Genomic DNA, 20,962 nt, shown 5'->3' with positions numbered 1-20,962 from the left:
GGTACAAGAGCAGAAGAAAGAGGGAAGTAGGGCATTTGACCTTCGTCCAACTCGAGGAAATAACAGGAAGCAAACATCTTGGAATCACAGATCGCAGTCTCATTATATAGAAACTGCAACACGTGTATGTGTGTGTGTGTGTGTGTGTGTGTGTGTGCGTGTGCATGTGTTTGTTGAAGGTGTGTATAGGTGTGTATGTATATAATATGTGTTTGTGTGCGTGTGTTTGCGTATAGTTGTATAGTAGTTGTGTAGTTTGTGTATTTGTATGTACTTTTGTGAGTACAGTTTTGTTTGCGTGTATAGGTGTGTAGTTTTGTATGTAATGTCCTTGTTTATTTGTGCATGTGTTTCAGAGAGGACGACATGCGTTTTAGGACAAATACGTACACAAAGTTTCTCTATAGAATATTGGAATTTAATTTCAAAGTTATCGAAAACACACCTGCGTATCACTATGTTTATGAATTTAAGAGTTCTTTCTTCCCGCAGCGATTTGCCTGGCTTCATCTCCTAGAGGAGACACTTTGCATCAGTGGAGCGGAGATATTCTGCGCCATAAATGGGCCTCAGCGGTACATCTCCAGAGCAATGGGTGTTACGAGTGCCGCTTTATACCCTCTTAATAGCGTCTGTTCGATCATTGTCACCTTCATATTTTTCTGTTGCCATCTATATGTATGTATATATGATATATATGATATATACACATATGTATATATATATAAAGCTTATCTCACCATCAACCATGCTCTTTGTCATTCAAACATAATTTATGCTTACATCGTGCACGCCTGTATCTTGAATGTGCAAATATAATGCTATCGGGTGATACAAGGATATATAGGCGTAAAGATGAAAGTGTAAACAGGCGCTGCACAAGTCATGGATATGCCTGCGATGAGGCGCGTATGGTTTTGGGTGTCCACATACGTTGACGTGTGTATGTGTGATTGCATACATGTGTGTGTATGAATCTGTGTTTGGGATGTAGAGAAAACATCTTCCCTTTCCAATCATGTTTACTGAATCATACTTTAAGACAAAAATGTTTAGAAGCTTAGGTTCAGTTGCGAATTCGTTATGAACTGCGAGTTGATAGGATGCACAAACTAGAGGTGAACGATGACCTTGCACAAGAATTGCTCTATGATGCATGTTTAATGACGAAAAAAAGAACAATAATGGGATTGTAAACTACTACAACAAAAATTCCTTATGCTATTTTAACGCTTCTGTTTACTTGTATGTCCCATTTGTAATTAAGAATGTGGCAAATTTTCGAGAGTGGGTATACTGGCAGTGTACTCATCATTATCGATCGGTAAGGCAGCGAGACCTTGTATTGCCTTGTAGTCGATAAGGGCCCCAGATTAGACCAACCAACATCATCAGCAACTTAGAACCATAAACAAACAACAATTTAACGAGAAAAAAAAAAACCCGTAGAATTTCACTACTCTCCTGGTGTGAATTCGGAGATACCATACTGCGATGTAAAAAGCTAGCCGACCGTGAGGTGAGAAAAAGCTAGCGAGAGTGCCCCATGAGACGATCGACGCACATCATTCCAATGTCTTCGCTTTTAACGTCTATCTACATTCTTGTTAGGAACGTTCTCTCCCCCTGCGACGAAAAGGGTTCACGCACTCTTCAATCGCAAAGGCCAGGGCGGTCACTGGCGCGGAAATCTTGGGTAGATGTTGACATGTTCTCCCGGATCCTGGGCGCAGGCGGCGCACATGTTGAATTTCAAAGCAGACGTGTAATACGACGCGTGGGACTACGGCGAGGAGCCACCTTTCCGTTTACACTGGGTAACAATCAGACATTCTACACCTAACATACAGTATGACACGAGTCCCTTTTTTTTTAGACATGCTGAATTCAGAAAATGTGACCTGTTAGTAACTGTTGTGTTGTTTGTGGGGCGTCTATCAGTCAACCGCGCTGTGCAGATGAACTAGAAAAAGCAGCAAAGGTTAAAAGGTTAAATGTAGGCCATATCAATCATGTGATTACAATCATTTGCCGATCAAGATGTGGTGTCGTGAATAAAAACGAAAAACAAAAAACGTAGCTTAAAACGTATCTTCGTCGAAAATGTGCGTGTGGTGATGCCACGTAAAGCGACTGATAAATTTCCTTCTTTCCTGTCCATTTCGTCCACATTTTCCCAATAACGTCTGGAACTGATTGCGCCCTCTGATTGTGATACAGCCATAAATCATTTTGTACTCTAGAGAACTCTGCCTAATTATGACTAATTTTCTGTTGCGCCCCAGGGAATGCAACTAAGCGCAAATATAATGGCATGCAGTAAACATGAATCATTCCTAATGTATCTTAAGTGGTCGAGAATGATTTTCATTTTCATGAGAAAAATGTTTGAGAGAGCTGGGCACCGTTTCGTGAAATTGTCACCCCTAACAATTACCACAGTGATAGTCAGTGACCAGAGCTTCTTAGCCAATCAAAACCAAGGATTTTACTGAAATTTTGACAAGTTGTCAGGGCTGGCAACTTTCATGAAACGGTGCTCTGATTTCAGGCAGAATGATCGATCATCTATTTCATTCCTTTGGAGGACGAAGAAACGACAGTTATGACGAACATGCCATTTACTGTGAATGTATGCACTATAACTTCATTCTTCGTGTCTTTATATATCGTTCTTTTATATCGACCAATAGGCGAACATAATGATTGCTTGCCTTAGTATGTAACCACGAGAAAACTGAATGACAGAGGAAGTACAATAGGAAGAGCTTCCATACGCCTCAATATTAAGCTGCGATCTTACTTTAACACAAATTCTTCTGAAAGAACAAAGAATATTATTGCATTTACTCCATGCGGCGTGTCAGTAAATAATGCCAAGAAACCCAGAAGCAGCTCATAACGGGGAAACATTGAAACATAATTCTGTTGTTGTTGTTGCTGCTGTTTTGTTATGTCTTGCTTGAGAGGAACTGCTTTCGTTAGCTCCCGTGACGTGTCTGAATTGCCAATATCTGGCACTTCAAGCTTTGGCCGCAACATGAATCAATCAAGAGGCCGCACGCAACTTTTACACGTGCACGCAACCTCATGGGAGATGAATACCTAACTAAATATGATTTGGCAGAGTTGGTTGTTTTCGATCAGACCTTCTTTAGGAGAAACCTGGAAGGATTCGGCGAGTTTTTATCGCCGTTTCTGTTACTGTCATCAGACGACAATTACAGATGCAACGCAATCAATTTTAATGAAACTACACGCGCTTGTTGGGACAAAGCAAGGGGGTACATCATGCATTGCCCAGCGGATGAAGACTGTCTTGGACAAACGATGGTGACAATACCTCCCTCGCCTCTTGCTAGAACGTGGCGCTGTGATGTTGATTATGAGGCTCGAGTCTACCAATCACGATGTGACTGATGGAAGAAGAAAAAATGCGCCTCAAACCAAATTGTATTCGAATGTGTATTCGTTCATCCTAATTGAAATGTGCATGGGCGGAGGAAGTGCGCCACGAGGAAGTGTCAAGCGCTAATAATAGCAGCGCATTGTTTGAGGGACTGCATGGGTATAACAAAGAATAATATAACTGCTCTTGCAGAACACTTTACCGTACACACAGGGAACCAATATTCATCCAATCTTTGGTGGGGGGGGGGGGGGGATGGGGGGGGGGAGTAAACTTACAACGTTACAAAAAGTTAACTTCTTGTCGCGAGCTGTTTGACGCGAGGGGTGCTGCGGTTTATTTGAAATTCATTTTGTACGTAATTAGCCATTTGCATCCGATTGGTAAAGGCCATAAAACCATGCATATTGGTACTCAATGCAATACGCTCTCTTAATCTCCGATCAAGACATCGCTATTGTGAGGGAAGCGCCCAGCTAGATTGTTTTTCCTCAATACGTACGCTTGGACTGCGTGTATCCCTAACACGGCGCCCGGGCAGTAGTAAATTTGCATTCCTTAGGAGCCAGGGTTTTCCGCGGAAAAATTAGGAGGCAAGCAGACTACTTGATGCACACGGCGCCCCTGGATCGCGGTGGGCATGGAGTCTACCGGGAGATTTGCATATCAAGGTCTCTTCAGGAAGTTAAATCCCTCGGACGGAGCAGACGACATTTCTATGTCGGCCTGTCATCTTTCTTTTGTTTTCTCTACACTACTTTAGTAATGTTATTGGTTGCTTGGACTAAACTGTATATATCCATATGTAGCCTCAAGCTGAAAAGTCAATTTCACTCGTTTATTTAATGCGCCTGTATGTGTGCTTGTGTGTGTGTGTGTATGCGCGCAAGTACATTTCTAATTATGCTAATAAATGTTTTCACTTCATCTGCTAAAGATTGATACGTTTACCTTTTTGTGTTCTGTGTAACTGTAAGCCATTTATCATTTTCATTTGCAAATTATTTTGTTGTATTTTTTTTTTTTGGGGGGGGGAGAAATAACGCCATATACCAGCGAACTCCAAGTCGACTGAAAAGAACCAATCCCCCCCCCCCCACCCCACACACACACACCGGAAGGGAAAAGGACGTTGCTTTACATCTCTCTGTTAACGCTTTCGCGAGAAGCATTATTGGATATGTCTGGAGCTTCCTCCCGCTTTTGTTTTTGCCCCTTCCTGATGAGCTATACCGTATGGGAGAATAAATACACTATTATAGGATAATAAAGTTAATGTGTGTAGGAGATTTGTGTGATCGAAATGCGTATTTAGAGGTGAGGATGCATATATATATATATATATATATATATATATATATGTGTGTGTGTGTGTGTCCATATTGTATAATATGACACACGTGGGGATAGATATGTTGAAAGTTCATAATGACTTTGTAGTTTTACAATAATCTTTATTTTGCTGTATGTGGTAATTTATACTACAAGAATCTTGGAGATTCGTGAAAGTTAAGACTGAAGATTTAAAATAACTGGAAGAAGGCAACATTGATGCGATAACACATAATCATCATTCATTCATCTCAAACAGTACATCACTAAACTATCTCGTAGTCTTTCCTAAGATTTGTATATTCCACTCGCTTGTGGTGCAAAGAAAGATTTTGACAGTCATTAGCATGACGAATTAAAGGAATAATATTTTCCAGGGGTAGAAAAAGTGAAGAACGTGAGTGAGAACAAAAAATGATAAGGATAGGTATCTATCATTTGCCCGGGTTTTTTTTTTTTTTTTCGTTCCGCCAAATTCCCTTTCCCGAAGCCATCCTAAACACGAAAAACGCAGAAATTGCGCCCACCTTCTTCTGTCGCATATACTTGAAGGCAGATGCCTGGCCTTAATTCACAAGGGTTGAATAGTGAACGCCTCGGCGCTATATCTAAAGAGCAAAATTGACCTCGCAATGAATTACTGTACTCGAAATTATCCAACTTGGTGAGAAAAATAATCATACTCGTTTAACGCAATAACACCAAGTCACGTGTCACCGCGTCATGGATGTATTTGTTTGTTTATTGTTCTTCTTCTGTCTGTCTGTCTGTCTCTCTCTCCTATTCATTTCTATACTATTCGCAAAATGCGAGCCGGCGATGGCGCCTGATCAGCACAACTTCTCAGGAAATAATCAAATCAGTCTAGTTTAGGACAAGGCAATGAGTTTTATTGGTTGCATTATGGCGCAAAACGTTCTTTTCTTTCGAAAACGGTGTGATTTAAAAACTCAAAGAAGAATAGCATACGAAGGAATGTTCGACTGCATACGTGATATAGTTCTGTGATCATTCCAACGTTGATATTCTCAGAAGGAGCTTTTTCCGTTTTCAAATACACGTAACTCGCTTGATCTGTGGACCGTTTAATATGTATAAACACGGAAAATAAGTTTAGTTATAAGAATATGTCTCCCGGACATGTGTAGAGTTACATATATTCTCGCGCAAAACACCGTGCAGAATTTAATATACACAGCCCTTTGCTGGTTTCGCCTCACTAAGCGATTTCTGACCCAATCAGCTCGACGAAGCGCACGGATCCATTGTTCTACGTATTTGACATGCCTTCTCTCAGATGCTGGCAATTTCCTCTCATCCAGTCGAGCTCAAAATGAGTTAGGTGGTACATGTCGCAGAAAAGTGCATTGGATCGGGAATAATGCACTAGACTCGACAGGTATCATATATATATATATATATATATATATATATATATATATATATACATATATATATATGTATGTATATATTTCTTTTCATGAAAGAAAAAGAGAGAAATACAAAGTATTGTTGAATGAACTAAAACGCAAGGGCTATAAGCCTTCCTTTCTTGCCATCGAGATTGGAGGAAGGGGACAGATAACACTAGAAAACAAACAACGACTGAAAGGTCTACTCAAAACATATAAATCCAAACAAAGTCCCACTGCACTCTATCAAGACATTAGTAAATATGCAATAGTTTCATCATTCACCATATTCTACGCAAGAAAAAAACAGAACTGAGGGGATGTTAATCACTTACAAAGTAACATGTAAGAATGAAAGGTACTTAGTAATAATGTAGTAATTATGTAGAATATTACATTGGTCATTGGTATTAATACAGTGTATGTGTACTGCGTGGGGAAATGTATTTCATTTTGTGTAATTAATCTGTTAATGTTGTGTAATTGTTGTCAACCTCACAAATCTGTTGCGAATACAGCTACATTGTTATTTTGATATTCATTGTGTAAGTATTTGTAAGTGTGTCATTACCTGCCATGTGTCCAGATCTGGACCATGGATCTGGTATATGTCAACATGTCCTTTTATCTATATCTATCTATCTATATATATATATATATATATATATATATACATATATATGAATATATATGTATATATATATATCAATATATATATATATATATATATATGTAAATATATATAGGCCTATAAAGTGTGTGTGTGTGCTAGCTTGCTTCGTGTTTTCAGTTAAGTTAAAGTGTTTATATAACCATTCCGACACACACACACTCTCTCTCTCTCTCTCCGACTCATTGTTCGCAGATGCATCACATATCTGTCCTGTACCATGCGCTGCTTTTCTCTTTCTAAAGCCTACCGCACACTACACAACTTTGCTACGATTTACCGGCCGTACGACATTAAGACCGGAAGTGTGACGTCACCAGCCTTGCAAGTTTCCAGTCGTGCGACTGAGTCTTAATGCCATCAGTCGTAGAGATTTGACGTGTCGAATTTTCACGACCGGTCGTGGCTTTCAGCCAGTCACGCTATACAGTATAATGTCCTGAAGCCAGAACGGTCGTGAGCGTAGCTGCGTAGTCTGCATCGTATCGTGTACGGTGTCGAGTCTTGCGACAGGTATATAGTATGACTCTGCTTGCCTCTTCAGTCGTACGACCAGCCTGATCGTGTAGTGTGCGGTGGGGGCTTTAAATGTTGCCCAAGAAGTGCTCTGCGTTTCACTTTTCAACGATATTGTCTGTTTTGGATCGGATGAAGACTTGATATCATAAGAGAGAGAGGGAATGAAAAGAAACATAACTCTGCGACTAAAAACAGGGAAGACGATTTAATTAGATTTGCGTTAGGCCAGCGGGCGATATTCAATAACGCGCCATTCTACGAGCCGACAGTCGAACGTGTCTCTTTGAGGATAAAGCACCAAGACAGTATCCACGTGTTCACTATGAAGGTGACCATGATTTCTTTGCTGAAAGCACTTCGATTTATGTTTGAATTTCAACGACATTGACATTTCGGAAGATAAGGGACTGTCATGCTGAGAACGATGCATTAAATGAATCAAATTGTATTGACAGGAAATGTCATATAATTTTTCCCGCTCTCGGTCGCCGTGCCTTTATATTACGTCTCATTTTCTCTCGGAACGATGGACATATTAACAAGAGTACCTCAAGTTTTATGACTGCCTGGGAAGCAATCAATGCGATGAAATGAACGCGCTTGTCAAGAATTAAAGCGTCATACACTGCACTAGTACGCTTTACCTTTAAAGATGACGAGTCTCATATATTTCGAAAGGATCACACGAGGTTATGAGTTTCGTTATTTTTTTTCTGGAACTTTCTTTTTGATAATGCAAAATAAATGCTCACCAAATTTGTCGTAATATTCGGGGGATGTTGGTTTTTTTATTACAAAACAGAGGCACGAAGGCCCTCTTGCACAAGTAACACGGTCAGCATAAAAGTACCCTTTTGTCGATTAGAAGTGCTGTTTAGAGAAAGTGGAAAACTTAATGTTGTCAAAGTTGACATGGTTGTTTAAAAAATATGGAAAAAGCATTCTAATAAGCAGCTGATGAAATTGCTCGTTATAGAAGCAGTTACAGCTAATAACACGTTGAACGAAGCACGAAGCGACACCACGTGCGTTGTGTGGAATTTAATAGACAATTCGAGAAATGACTCTTAAACTTTAACAGCAGTGCTAAATACGATGTAAAAGGTCGGTATTTACGTTTTACACATCGCGTGACCCAACAAACATCCAATAATGATCGCACGCCCACGGGCGTATGTGAAAGGTGTGCCCATCTTGCGATTTGTTTTAAGATCCTTGAGTGGAAAGTTCAAACCGTGTAGATTCGAGGAATTTCTACCGCAAAAACATGGTTTGCGTCTTTCGCGCAATAATGAAATGTCGTGGTATTAACGTGTGAAACGCCTCCACAGAGATGTCAAGTGCAAAAAAAAAAACAAACAAACAAGAACAAGCAAACAAACAAGAGATTATGGCAACTTCATTTCACTTCTTTTCTGCCTTAAGTGAGCTTGATAGTAATTATCGTCTTGAGATCCAATATTGTGTAACCTTAGAGGCAGATTTCTGTTGTCTATCACTGTCCGTGGGTGGACTAATGGACTAATTTTTGTTTTGGGACGTTCTCTGGAAAAGTTGCCCTTTCGCAGTGGCCTGAATACATCCATTGTAATCAATAAGATTATCGAACACAGTAATGACCCCTAACTTTACATGGAGAAAGGTCAATCGAGAGAAGTATCAGGACCGAGAAATATATCAGTAATCTCTAAAACCGTGACTTGGTTTGAAAGATGGAACTTTATCGATGTGGAGGGTATTCATGTATCCAAATCAGACATGTTTTCATGAGTCATTCCTCAGAACGTTACATTAAGTTTTGTATTTAATGTCTGTTTCATATTTCTTGTAGTTAACTATAGACGGGAAGATGTTTTCCTGTCAAATTCGCCATAATCAAAGAAAGATCCTCACGGCATGAATGTGTAAATATACGCTACCTGCCTTTCCGAACGAGACACATTAAAAGTGACCCGAAAGGAATTAGACTGGAAGACAACAGGATAATAAATGGTTTACCCTGCTCTCATCTGAACCAAACGGAGTATACTCTTATCAAAATTGCAAATAACTGCAAGCGATGTTTTGCGCGCAGGGTTTGCTCACGTTGCCACGTTTATTAATCTAAGTTTGGTGATGATTTTATGTTCATACATGCGTATATCTATCCTTTCCCCTCCCCCTGTCTCCCTGTCTCTATCTATTTCTCTTTCTCTATCCCCCAGCCACCATTCTCCCGTGTCTGTAATTCCACAATATCCTCATTCTTACATTTTAATGTTTGTTTGATTGTTTATCTTTTCAGACGATTACGTTTTCAAAAGTGTTCGACTTACCCGGGTCAACGTTCAATGGGCACACGAATCCCACGTTTGCCTCGGGAGACATCAAATTATCTAATGGAATTATCGAACAGGTTGCAATAAGCGGAGAGAGAATTAACGTCAGTGACGCACGCAACGACCCAAGGTACAAGTTCAAGTTGGTTTTCTTTGTGTAACACTTTTGTGTGCCCCTTGCTTTCTTTAACGAGTGGTACACCGTCTTGTGTTATTCAGCCTCGTTACCCTCAACCTTTGCGCTTGTTCATTGACGAGAAGTCGTACAGGACTAGTTAGTTTTGCTATTGTCGGTAATCGTTATTCGCATTGTAAAGCAAACCATGATCATGGCATTAACTGGGAAGTCCAGGCGATTTTCGTAGTTTTACATCATGAAGTACAGAAATCAACAGCCCCATGTTTAAATTTGTGAAATTAAATGTGGTCCTTGAGCAGAGAAACCAATATTTTGAAAAAAAAAATAATTACATTGATCAAGGTAGCAGCTTCATCATAAGAAGGCACGAGTGGGGGCTCACCCTAAGAAAACATGAGTAGGAGGCTCATTATCAGAAATGTAGCAATGCAATCCATTACAATACCGCTTGCTTAACGAGGTCACGTGTGTATAGAATTTATGCATGCTTTCTTCTTTTGTTCTGCTTCTGTGAGCCCCCACACGTACATTCTTATGGTGAACCTGCTATGTCGTCATCCTTGTTCACTGTGATTTGTTACAGATTTTGAAAACATTCTTATTCCTCATCCCAATCACTATAAATTATGAGACTAGATCTGTACTCAGCATAACTACTTTATAGTTGTTTGAATGTAAAAGTCTGAAAATCATCCGGAGGTCTCCTTTAAAAAGTAAAAGTAGTGAACCCTTCAATCATAAAAGTTGGCAAGGCCTACGGAGAACACTGAAGGGACGATACGCTCGATGGAAAATGAACTGTAGTGTTAAAATGTATATCATTGTCTTCATCATCATGGACACTATCATCATTGTCATCATTGCCATTACTGTTAATATCGTCATTATCTTACTGCTTGCTTGCCGCCTTGTTAAAGAGGAGTTTTAATGTATTCTCATTTGATGTTCGATTCATAATTTTCATCACCAGGATCGACAAGGAGTTAGACAAAGCAATGGGTTTCCAGACCAAGTCCCTGCTGTGTATGCCGATCCGCGATAATAAATACCAGATCATAGGTAAGTGAGGAGAAAAGTGGATGAAGGGGAAGGGGATATGTTGGGTGAAAATAATAATGAAGATAAAAATACTTCGCAAAGAACTGAAAATAACTCACGTAGGATATAGGATGTATTCTTCCTATCCGAACATGCACTCTTGTCGAGTTGAGCAATTTGCTGCGGGAAGTTTATTAAACGTTTTTAATATTAGAATACTTAGACTGTGTTTTAATAATTACATTTTTAGGGTAATATGACAATTTTAATTTTCTAAGAAAAGGTCACTTTCGAAAAAATCTGTATTTACAGCTCTAAATGTTGCCTAACTATTAACCTTTTCGCCTCTATCATAGCACTGTTTACAGTAAACCATTGAGAGTTTTATTGGACCTCAAAATTGCAGACTTTGATCATTATTCTTGTGTCATCACAAATACGGAGAGTTGACGATATAAAAAAAATATATATATTTCAATGTATTCTTTGTTTGCATATCTATCACTAAACTTGCTGAGAGGAATCGGTAAACGAAATATAGAAAGAGGAAAGGGATGCATTTTCGCCTCTCGAGGTCAGAAAAGGGTCACGCCGAGATGTCTGAAAATGATACCGCCTCACTAATGCGCTTTCGTACTTTGTCGATTGATTTTGAAGGGGGTGACAATTTTCCGACGTGTCGCGGAAGACAAAAGCAACTGCACTTGGGATATTTTTGTACGACAAAATTACACAAAAGCTTCCACAATTCCAGCTTATCCAGACTCCATTAATCTCGCTCAGTGGTTCACATAAATGTAGAATTGAGAAAAGAAAAAAGCAGCAGCAGATGGAATGCACAGTTGTGAAACTCGGAGAATGAAGATTGCCAATGACAATACAAAAGTGCATCGGTAACTCTTCAAAGTGCGCGACCCCGGGGGTGGGCACTCGTGGTTAATTAGACGAATCCTCCGCGAAATTACCCGCGATTGTTCCAGGTATTCCGCTGGGAGCGGAGTTAAGTGCATTTGCATTTAGCCGTCGCAAAGGATGGAAAGCTGGAAATAAGATAGATGGAGTATATACTTTGCACGATTAACCCTCACGAAACCACCATGTCCAAATGTCATTAAGATCGTCGATTGTATGCAAACAGGTGATCAGTGGTATTTGGCGGGTTAAATAGGTGTATCGTTTCAGGCGTACCCCCAGACCTTCGATCTTCTCCCCTCCTCCCACTCGTTTTCCTTGGTGATGATTTCTCCTCTTTTTTCTTGCGGGGGGGGGGGGGGGGGGATACGGATGAGTAGATTTGATTTTACAAAATAAATGTGTAGATAAATATTTATTTTCGTGACAAAAACAGAAAATCAAGTTTACTCTGTAGATTAATTCTAAATAGATACTTCACAAACGACTGTTAAACCAAAACAGTGATGGTGCATTGTAACTTGCATATTCTGATCCACAAGCTTACAGTCAACTGCGCGATGGTGATGTAGAGGAATCTGTAAGAGACTGGAATGTGTGGACAAGAGTGGACGATGGGCACACACTGATGATTTTGTGCACAGGAGTGCGTAGGCTGTAGTTGGTGGATAATTCTAAGAACATTGGATCAATAGGATGCTTATACTTCCTAAAACAAACTGTATAACGCACATTATCTGGTTTCCTCGCTAAGGTTAGCTCTTCCTTGATAAGTGAGTACAAGTAAGTTTACGCTTATTACACTCATATTTTCAGCTGCAGCTCCTGGTTTCCTCTCTTATCCAAATGTTCATCATCGAAAAGTAGTAAACGTAACTGCGCCTCCTTTCATTGAAACAGTAATCATTAAATGCATCGCAACTAATATGCCACTATATACTGCCATTACTTATAGATAGGCCTAAAACTATACACTACTATAATAGAAATATGTATATTTTCATTATACTACAGTACCTGTACTACGTACATACTCCCACTTCTACGCACTATTACTGCTGCTTACTACTACTGCTACTACTACTACTACTACTACTACTACTACTACTACTACAAAACTACTACTATACATCTACACACATCTACTACCACTTCTACTACCATACGCTTTGCTCCATTAACGGTGAGTGAGGCGCTCCTCATAAGGTAACATGTAACATTTTCATTTTAGTTTTCGTCTACTACGGACTTGCTTGTCACCAGAGGCCATTTCTTTAATGGAAAGTGAATATTTAGAGAGAGTGTTGATATTATAAAGAGACTCCTACAGTTGCTGTCACTAGCCCCTCCCTTCCACTCCTCACCTCAAATATTTCCTTGTCCCTTGTTTCTAGTCTGTTATAGCAACAAGATCCGATTAGATCCACGTCCTCGAACATGATGAAAAAATGTACCCCATTCTCAATGGTACATGAATTCGGGTGGGAATAATAATTTTCAAATACATCAGGAGCAAACATTTTTCATGGTTTCATCTCTCCTTCTTGTTGTTTTCGCATGCATTTTATACTAAATTATCATTCCACATAGGGGCAGGGTGACGGGCTTGGATCCTGGCATTGAGCAGAAAGGCATGATGAAACGGTGTATCCAAAGTGAATCTAATTATCATCATTATACCTCTTAATTTCAGCGCATAAATATTCCAACAATCATGTTGCTAATTAACCATTATGGAAGCGTTGCGCCCGCATGGATACGCCGGTTACGCACCATTTCCTGGTACGGGGAAATTTGTATCCGAGGCGTGACATCAATACTGCATCAACCCGATGGGGAGGGCGGCGGAGAATCCTTCAACATCCTCTGCTCTTCTTAAAGAGAGAGAACAAGTCCAAGCAAGCCATAGATTCCTGAAAAATATCTGTAATCAATGAACTACGAGTGGAATTGATGTTTGGCGGTGAAACGAACTTCAGGTTCCGATCGTGTAAGCGACAGTCCGGACGATACTATAGTCAGAAGCAGATGACAGCAGTATAGGGTTAACGCAACATACCCATTTATCATTGTCATTTTGCAGATTATTGCGATGAATCGCAGTAACGTGTAGTTTTCGTCTGCATCTGAATGTTCCTTGGTTGTGTAGCTGCTTCATTCTGAATGGAATACTCTTCTTTTTTTCGTTTCAATCTGATGGCTCCGAGGGAAGAAGCGGGAAAGAGAAAGCCTCGGAGATTTAGAAAATGGTCCAAGACTTTGTGAAAGCAGGCTACATACTGTTTTATTGGAAAATATTCTTTTCATCTTGGAAGACATTAGATGCGTATTCCGAAGCAAGCAAGTTGGATAAAAGCAGCATTTATTTGCGCTGATGAGATTGTGTGAATATTGCATTGATATCTTTCTCTGATTTGTTTGTTTATTACAAGTGTGTTTTTTTAAATAGCAAGCAGTATTTCACACACAATAAAACATATGTCAAGTTTGATGTGTGCCGGTAGATCCCTTTGATTTATCCGCTATGTCGCCACTTAATTCCACTTTGATTAACGCTGATTCCACACGAAACACGACAACTTATACTTTGTTTAGTTTATTCCAATGTGTCTCATGAATGAATGACCACTCAAGGAGTTTGTGAGTGAAAACGTTGAATGGAAAATGTCAAAGTGCCGCCAATTCATCCTCATCATGAATAAAACAATCTGTCTGCTTCTCTCGATTAGGTGTTGCTCAGGTTCTCAATCGAACAGACGGCTTTCCGTTTGATGAAAATGACGAGCAGCTGTTTGAGGTAAGAACACAGTTTGGTATTACGAGCACACACATACATATATAATATGTACACACACAAAAAAAACCCCACCATCATTCCATGTCATTTCATTTCAGTCATTTATTTCCTTGTCCAAGAATACATCAACAATATACTCAACCCACGCTTATGAATACTAAACTATACGTAGGCCTTGATGCATTTTAAACATGTTCAGTAATGAACACCACATATTGACTGTGGTCCAATTATTCTGATACATTACATAAAATTTGTATGGGAATGGTATGAGATGTAAAATGAAACACTATTTATTCAGCTCTTTTATTGCTTAAATTGGACTGCTATGGTCAATCATAATAAATTGAAATGGTAGCACATAATTATTCTACACTCACACGCATGAACACAATCATTATAATCACGTCATACATAATGTACTCTTTGCTCGTATAAATATCATGCATGTTTGACCAAATTACGTAGGTGTGTAAAGAGCGGACCATGAGAGAGACAAGCGATGTCACTCTGTATCCGATTGTCTTTAGTATAATCTTCTAAGGTGCTGTGGTGATGTTTACCCAAAGAGATTTTTCTCACCGCTACGGTACTCACTTTTATTACTCCATTGGGTTTACCTCAGCCATACGTTTTGCATGCAAGCGCGAGCGCGCATGATGCCATGCAACCATAGGTAACAGTATGTAAGCGTAATAGTTGTCTTGGTATTGCAAACTCTGAATGCAACCCGATATGTACAACCTCAACTCACTTGCAATCGATGATACCATGCCAAACCAGCCGCTGCGCACACCGGGTCACCTGGTTCGCATGTGGGTTGTTTTCAGAGAAATTTACTTACCCACCCACCTCCAAACACTTTTTTTTTCTTGTTCTAAAGCGCCAAGTCACTATTTTTCTTTTCTGTTTTTTTTTTCTGTAGCAAAATGTGTTTTGTGTATTAAGATTAAGAGTTTTATGAGTACATATATAATTGGTGTTGTATTACATTGGTATCACATATTCAGATAGGGCCTCATCCACGTCAAGCTCTGCTTATGATGACGGTCCCCTGTATTGATTTCTCCTTTGTTATTAGATACAGTAGGCCTTAATATGTTATTTTGATTCATAATTATGCCACTTCAGACTGAATGTTGTTACGCAAATGATTTTTTTTTGTATTGATTTGTATGTATCTGTATCATTTTGTTTTCATTTGCAATTGTATTCGGAGAAAGAAAATGCAGAAATAAACCAAACAAACAAACAAACAAACTTCAGAAATGGACCCATGGCGTATTACGACACATCAAATTCGCTCCCCTAAAATGGCGTCATACCTGTAAAACATGGCCTAAATGGCGTCACAAGGGGGAGTCCCATTCCCTGTAACGGTGTATGTTGTTTTGGTATGGCAAAGCTTGATCTAGACCTTCAATCCGGACTTAAATTCCAGAAAACTATCATTATGTAGGCTGTAGGCCCTACACGTAGTACAGCTCCTCCGCTATAGGCTAGGCTAAACAATGTGCAAGCTCGAACAGTACAGCAATTCAATGTACTAAAAATAACATTATTGGAAATAGCGCTTTATACGTGCGCAAATACAGCATTGATCATCCATATCCAGGGCAGCCAGCTACAGGCTACAGCAAGCATATTCACCTTATTGTGTGAAATAGGACCACCTTTTTATAAAACACGTCGATGACGCCGTATGTCTAAAAACATACCTTTTTTTCGGACGCAAGTCCTTTGGAGAGCGACTATATCAGCTGTGCACGGCGCGCCGTGGCAGTATGGCGCGAGAGCGAGTTGGAGAAACGGGACCCCCAGAGAAACGCGACCGTTTGACGTATATGACAAACGAAATGCGTTTTTTTCTTTCTTACTAAGATTTATCAGTGCAGCCGTCATCTCATGCGGTAAGGAAACTTCTAAGAACCATATTGGTTCATCTGCCAGGCTCGACTGGTTTCACCTTCTGATTCAGCGATAAGATAGATTTGTTGAGGAGCATCTCACACACGTACACAGTGAAAATATGATGCATTATACATGAACAAAAAAAAACAAACAAAACAAAACAAACGCATGAGTACAACGTAAATTTGGACAACCGCGCTGAGATTTTGCATGTTTTATTTTTGCGTATGATATGTATGTATTTATAATAGGGGTCCTAATAATGTGTGTTTGATATTGTTCACATTGCAAGTGTAATGAGGTCGGCTCCATAGTCAAGATAGTAGAAAAGTTGCATAATTCCCAGCGATAAGTTAGTAATGCTGATTTTATGACTTGACAAATTATCGTTCAATAATGTAATTTCCATGCCGTTTTCATTATATTTTGATTCACAGACTAAGACGACTTTTGTGAGTCCATGACATCCACACCTTGTTAATTTTCATACGAGTATTTGTATGCAATATCACCATTGATGAAAACCTGCTGAAATTTACACTTTCATGAATTACGGTCTTTTCTCATATCCAATTGTGATAAAACGTCTGCCATTCTTTTCGACTGATTTTAGCGTCATGATTTAAGTCAATTTAAGCATGGTGTGACTTCAGGTTGTCATGGGCTTAAAATACGTGCTGTCATTACTGAATAGGTAGCATGCAGTATCAGCCAGAGTTTTCGTTACACTTTCAAGCAGGTAATCTTTAACTGCTGTCATTGAATTATTATCATGAATGAAGGGTTTAAAGAACATAGAGAAAGGCAAAAAAAAAGAAAGAAAGAGACAAGATGGCGTTAACCTGTAATATACAGGAATCCAACGAGACTTTTACAAAGCCTTCGGGATTTAGGAATCTCGTACAGTGCACGGTTTAACGTGATTATGAATGAAATCAATACCCTGCGCAGTCATATCATATACAGTCTTGTTTCTGTAAGTTGAAGAAAAAAACAACTTGTCAAACCTTTACATTTCTTTTTTGTTTAGTTTGTGTGTTTTTCCTTCACTGTGTGATTAAGGAGTGCATACATGCAAGCGACGAGAACTTCTCTCTATGTATATCCTCAACCCTACCTTAACCTACTTGTTGCGGAAAAACTTGACCTGCGGAATCTTACGGACAAATTTAGCCACAGGAAGCAGCCTAGGGCTGATGAGATGATAAACTGTCCATATAAGTTTGTCGTCACTAATGACGTACGCGCAACAATTCATCCATTTGAAATAAACGTTGATTATAAAAACATATCGCTGTCTCAAAATGAAAATACACTTCTTCACCAAACCATGTCATGTTAATTGGAGCGCATAGGGGTGCAGTAACTCTTTTCACGTCCAGGCCCGAGTAGATCGTGCATTTATTTATAGCAGATTGAAGAACGATGTTGCGTATTATTGTGCAGCGTTCAGTTGCTCTAAAAGATGCGAATCGTGCACGCTACAAGGCACTTAAAAGTATCACCACGTCAGTAAGTCATGCGTGACTAATAAGAATTTAATGACGAACAACCAAGTTTAATTCCTATAAGAATCAATTTCGGTGTCTAGATAAACGGGTTGGTGTATAGAAGATTTTGATTTAAAAACCAAGCAAACAAAGAAAATGAATGGGATTTTAAAAAGTATCTGTGCTATATTTGTACACATGAAACGTGTTTTTCCAAATGCAGTATCTTATGATGTACCTATTTAGGGACAGCACTTCATTTGAGTATTCAAGTCGTTCGCACTCATGAGGTATTCTTCAATATCCGCGTTGATATTGACGTATTCAACCCTTCACCTTGCCTTTTTTTTCCCCAGCGATTATTTCTACAAGTGGTCTGACCATAATCACATTACTCGCAGAAATTACTGCCTTACCATCGCTTGGCAAAGATTCTTAATTTTCCGTTTTCCACTTGACCTCTTCTTATGTGCCCGTTGCTATGGCAATCCGTTAACCGTCCAGCCGCCGCCCGCATGCTGATGACACCTTGTTTCGCGGGAGTAATCTGCATTCGGAACGAATGAGCAACAGAGTCTGCCCCCCTTCTCGGGGCCTCGGCACCATTATCGCTCGTAATTTGAATTCTCCCGTCTTCTCAGGTAATCGGGGAAAATAAACGCTGCCCACCATCCTTCGCCACTCTACAAAATCAGACTCTTGCATAATGCGATTAGAAAAATCTCTCAGAAGTCATCTTATTCCCCCCCCCTCCATTTTCTTTCTATTGCCCCACGTGACTGCCAAGATTCTTCTCCTCTTTCGATTCTTAACCTTCTTGCTCTTTGAAACCCGACCGACTGTTATTTAATACGTCGAAGATCCGTTGATCCCAATAGTTATTGAGATTAAAGATATGCATGGTTTCCCTGTTATCTGGCTTTGCACACGAATGGTAAATTGTCTTCATCGGACTACATAATCAACAAGTGTTCCGTAAATCGATGAAAAAAAATTCCTGCGAAAATATGTTGGTGTTCTACTGAGGTAGAATAAGAGTCTGGCAACAACCATGACAACTGGTTGAATATTCTGCTAATGATTATGATGATGATAGTTCTGTTGATGTTGATACAAGTGTGTACTTGATATCGACGCATTTATGTTTATGTAATTATAATGTACATTATGTCTGCATGAATATATTTCCATAAATTTCTTCATGATATGTAGAAATATGAATATTGAAAGTTTAATCCGTATATTGTCGAAGAAATTAATCAGAGGTCATCTGTTTATAATCTTCAGTCCCCCTGTCTCCATGTTTTCAGACTTAGCTAAATGCACAAACTCACACGCGGTGAAAATGTGCCACAAAACTGCACATGAGTCATCAAGTCAACAATGAGGACGAACAGGTTCTACGCAAAGACTTACTACTCATGTAGCGTGAATTGAGCGAAACTGCGTCGTATCTCCTCATTTTCATGCGCCTCATTGACATACATCCTACACCTCTTTCCACTAAATGATAAATGTCACGGATATAAATCAACTTTCTTTAAGTCTTCCATGCAATCTAACTCCTCTGGAACTTGGCGTTCATCAACAATTTATTGAATCATTATTTTTGATATGAGAGACAGAGATGAAATTTGGAAACATCCTTCACTTCTTACTCTCACTTTATCCATCCATCCCTCTTCACATCCATCTCACTTCCGAACACTTTGATGACACGTTTAAATCACATTGGGCTTCCTCCTCTTCGTTATTTTCTACTTCGTCTGTGTGTTTTTTTTTTCCCGTAAAGTGACCGTTATTGAATTTCCAAGAAGTAATGAATATATGCCCGATCGCTCCTCCCTGGTGAGAGTTTAATTTTGTATTTTGAGGCATCACACTCTCATGATGGTTTCCTCAGCGGAAATATAATCATATAGAAATTGTTAAAGCATTCATTCTAATGCACTACTAAATCTTTTCTGCTGGGCTGTAATAGATCAAGCTCTTCTTTCTTTCTTTTTTCAAATCAGAGAAGTTTACTACAATAGGCAGGGATAAACATTTTCAGGCAGGGGCAAAAGAAAAAAAAATCAATCATGGACTTCATGTGCTCCTCCAAAGTTTAAATAGTAGCCCTACTCCTTAAGGGGCATTATATTCTATACTGTGGAATTCATTTTTAGTTTAGGCAGAACACTAAAGCTATAGTGTAATATTGTGCACATCTTTTGAGCAAAATCAGAAATACTTGAAATAATCGAAAGTATAGTGTTTTAGAAAAGATGGCACGACCTCTGAAAGGCAACTCTACTCTGTTATGTAGACAATAGGAGAGACGTGTCGTGTTTGTCATTATTCATCAATTTGTGTCGAACATAAAACTGCAACGTCGCGTGTTCTTTATTTCCCGTTTGTATGAAAACATGTGCAGAGAATGTCTGAAATGTTTTGTCATGGAGTAGCCAAATGTCACAGTCTATTTGGTCTTTGATGTATTTCACATGAACTCTTACACTCATCCCTTAACTCAATAATGCTACTGTCTGACTCACGTTCGCCACCTAACTCCTTGAAAGTTGACCCATTTTCATCTCAAATCGCCTTCAAGACGCCTTACTTATTGCCAAAAAATAAAAGAGACAGTCAGAAAAAATAATTTCTTTTCTCATTGCTTGTATGAAACATTGAGTATTGACTCTACCTATATAATGTATATAGTATAAATAATGATAGGATTCTTTTTTATTGTCTTCTCCCGTCAACAGACTACAGACGTTTGTATTATATTAGACGTACGAGTTTCATACGGGTAGCTGCTTTGAGCCAAGATATGAAGCACACCACACGGATATCAATTTTACAATGCTGATGAAATCTGGACACAATTGAAGGATAAAAAGACACATGCCCATTGTTGTAACTGTCGAAATTTCGTTAATCTTCTACAAAATTGTCCTCTTATGTTGAAGCCTTGTGAGTTGAATTAGCACAAGGTTGTTGTGATGCTTGAAAGACGTGCTCTTTGATACA

General features: G+C 39.2%; 1 protein-coding gene across 1 annotated transcript in view; it reads left to right on the top strand.

Moving 5' to 3' along the window:
- Positions 1-20,962, top strand: part of LOC139710112 (dual 3',5'-cyclic-AMP and -GMP phosphodiesterase 11A-like) — a 138,106-nt gene that overhangs the window by 91,638 nt on the left and 25,506 nt on the right. The window contains exons 7-9 of the mRNA XM_071622045.1: positions 9,627-9,790; positions 10,770-10,858; positions 14,479-14,546. Coding sequence (XP_071478146.1) covers positions 9,627-9,790; positions 10,770-10,858; positions 14,479-14,546 — 321 coding nt within the window. The remainder of the gene's footprint in view (positions 1-9,626; positions 9,791-10,769; positions 10,859-14,478; positions 14,547-20,962) is intronic.

This window comes from Diadema antillarum, unplaced genomic scaffold (genome assembly GCF_040938485.1).
Source record: "Diadema antillarum isolate AM-2024a unplaced genomic scaffold, OU_Dant_1.0 seq00001501_RagTag, whole genome shotgun sequence".
Classification (NCBI taxonomy): Eukaryota; Metazoa; Echinodermata; class Echinoidea; order Diadematoida; family Diadematidae; genus Diadema; species Diadema antillarum.
This window is presented reverse-complemented; position numbering and strand designations above follow the sequence as displayed.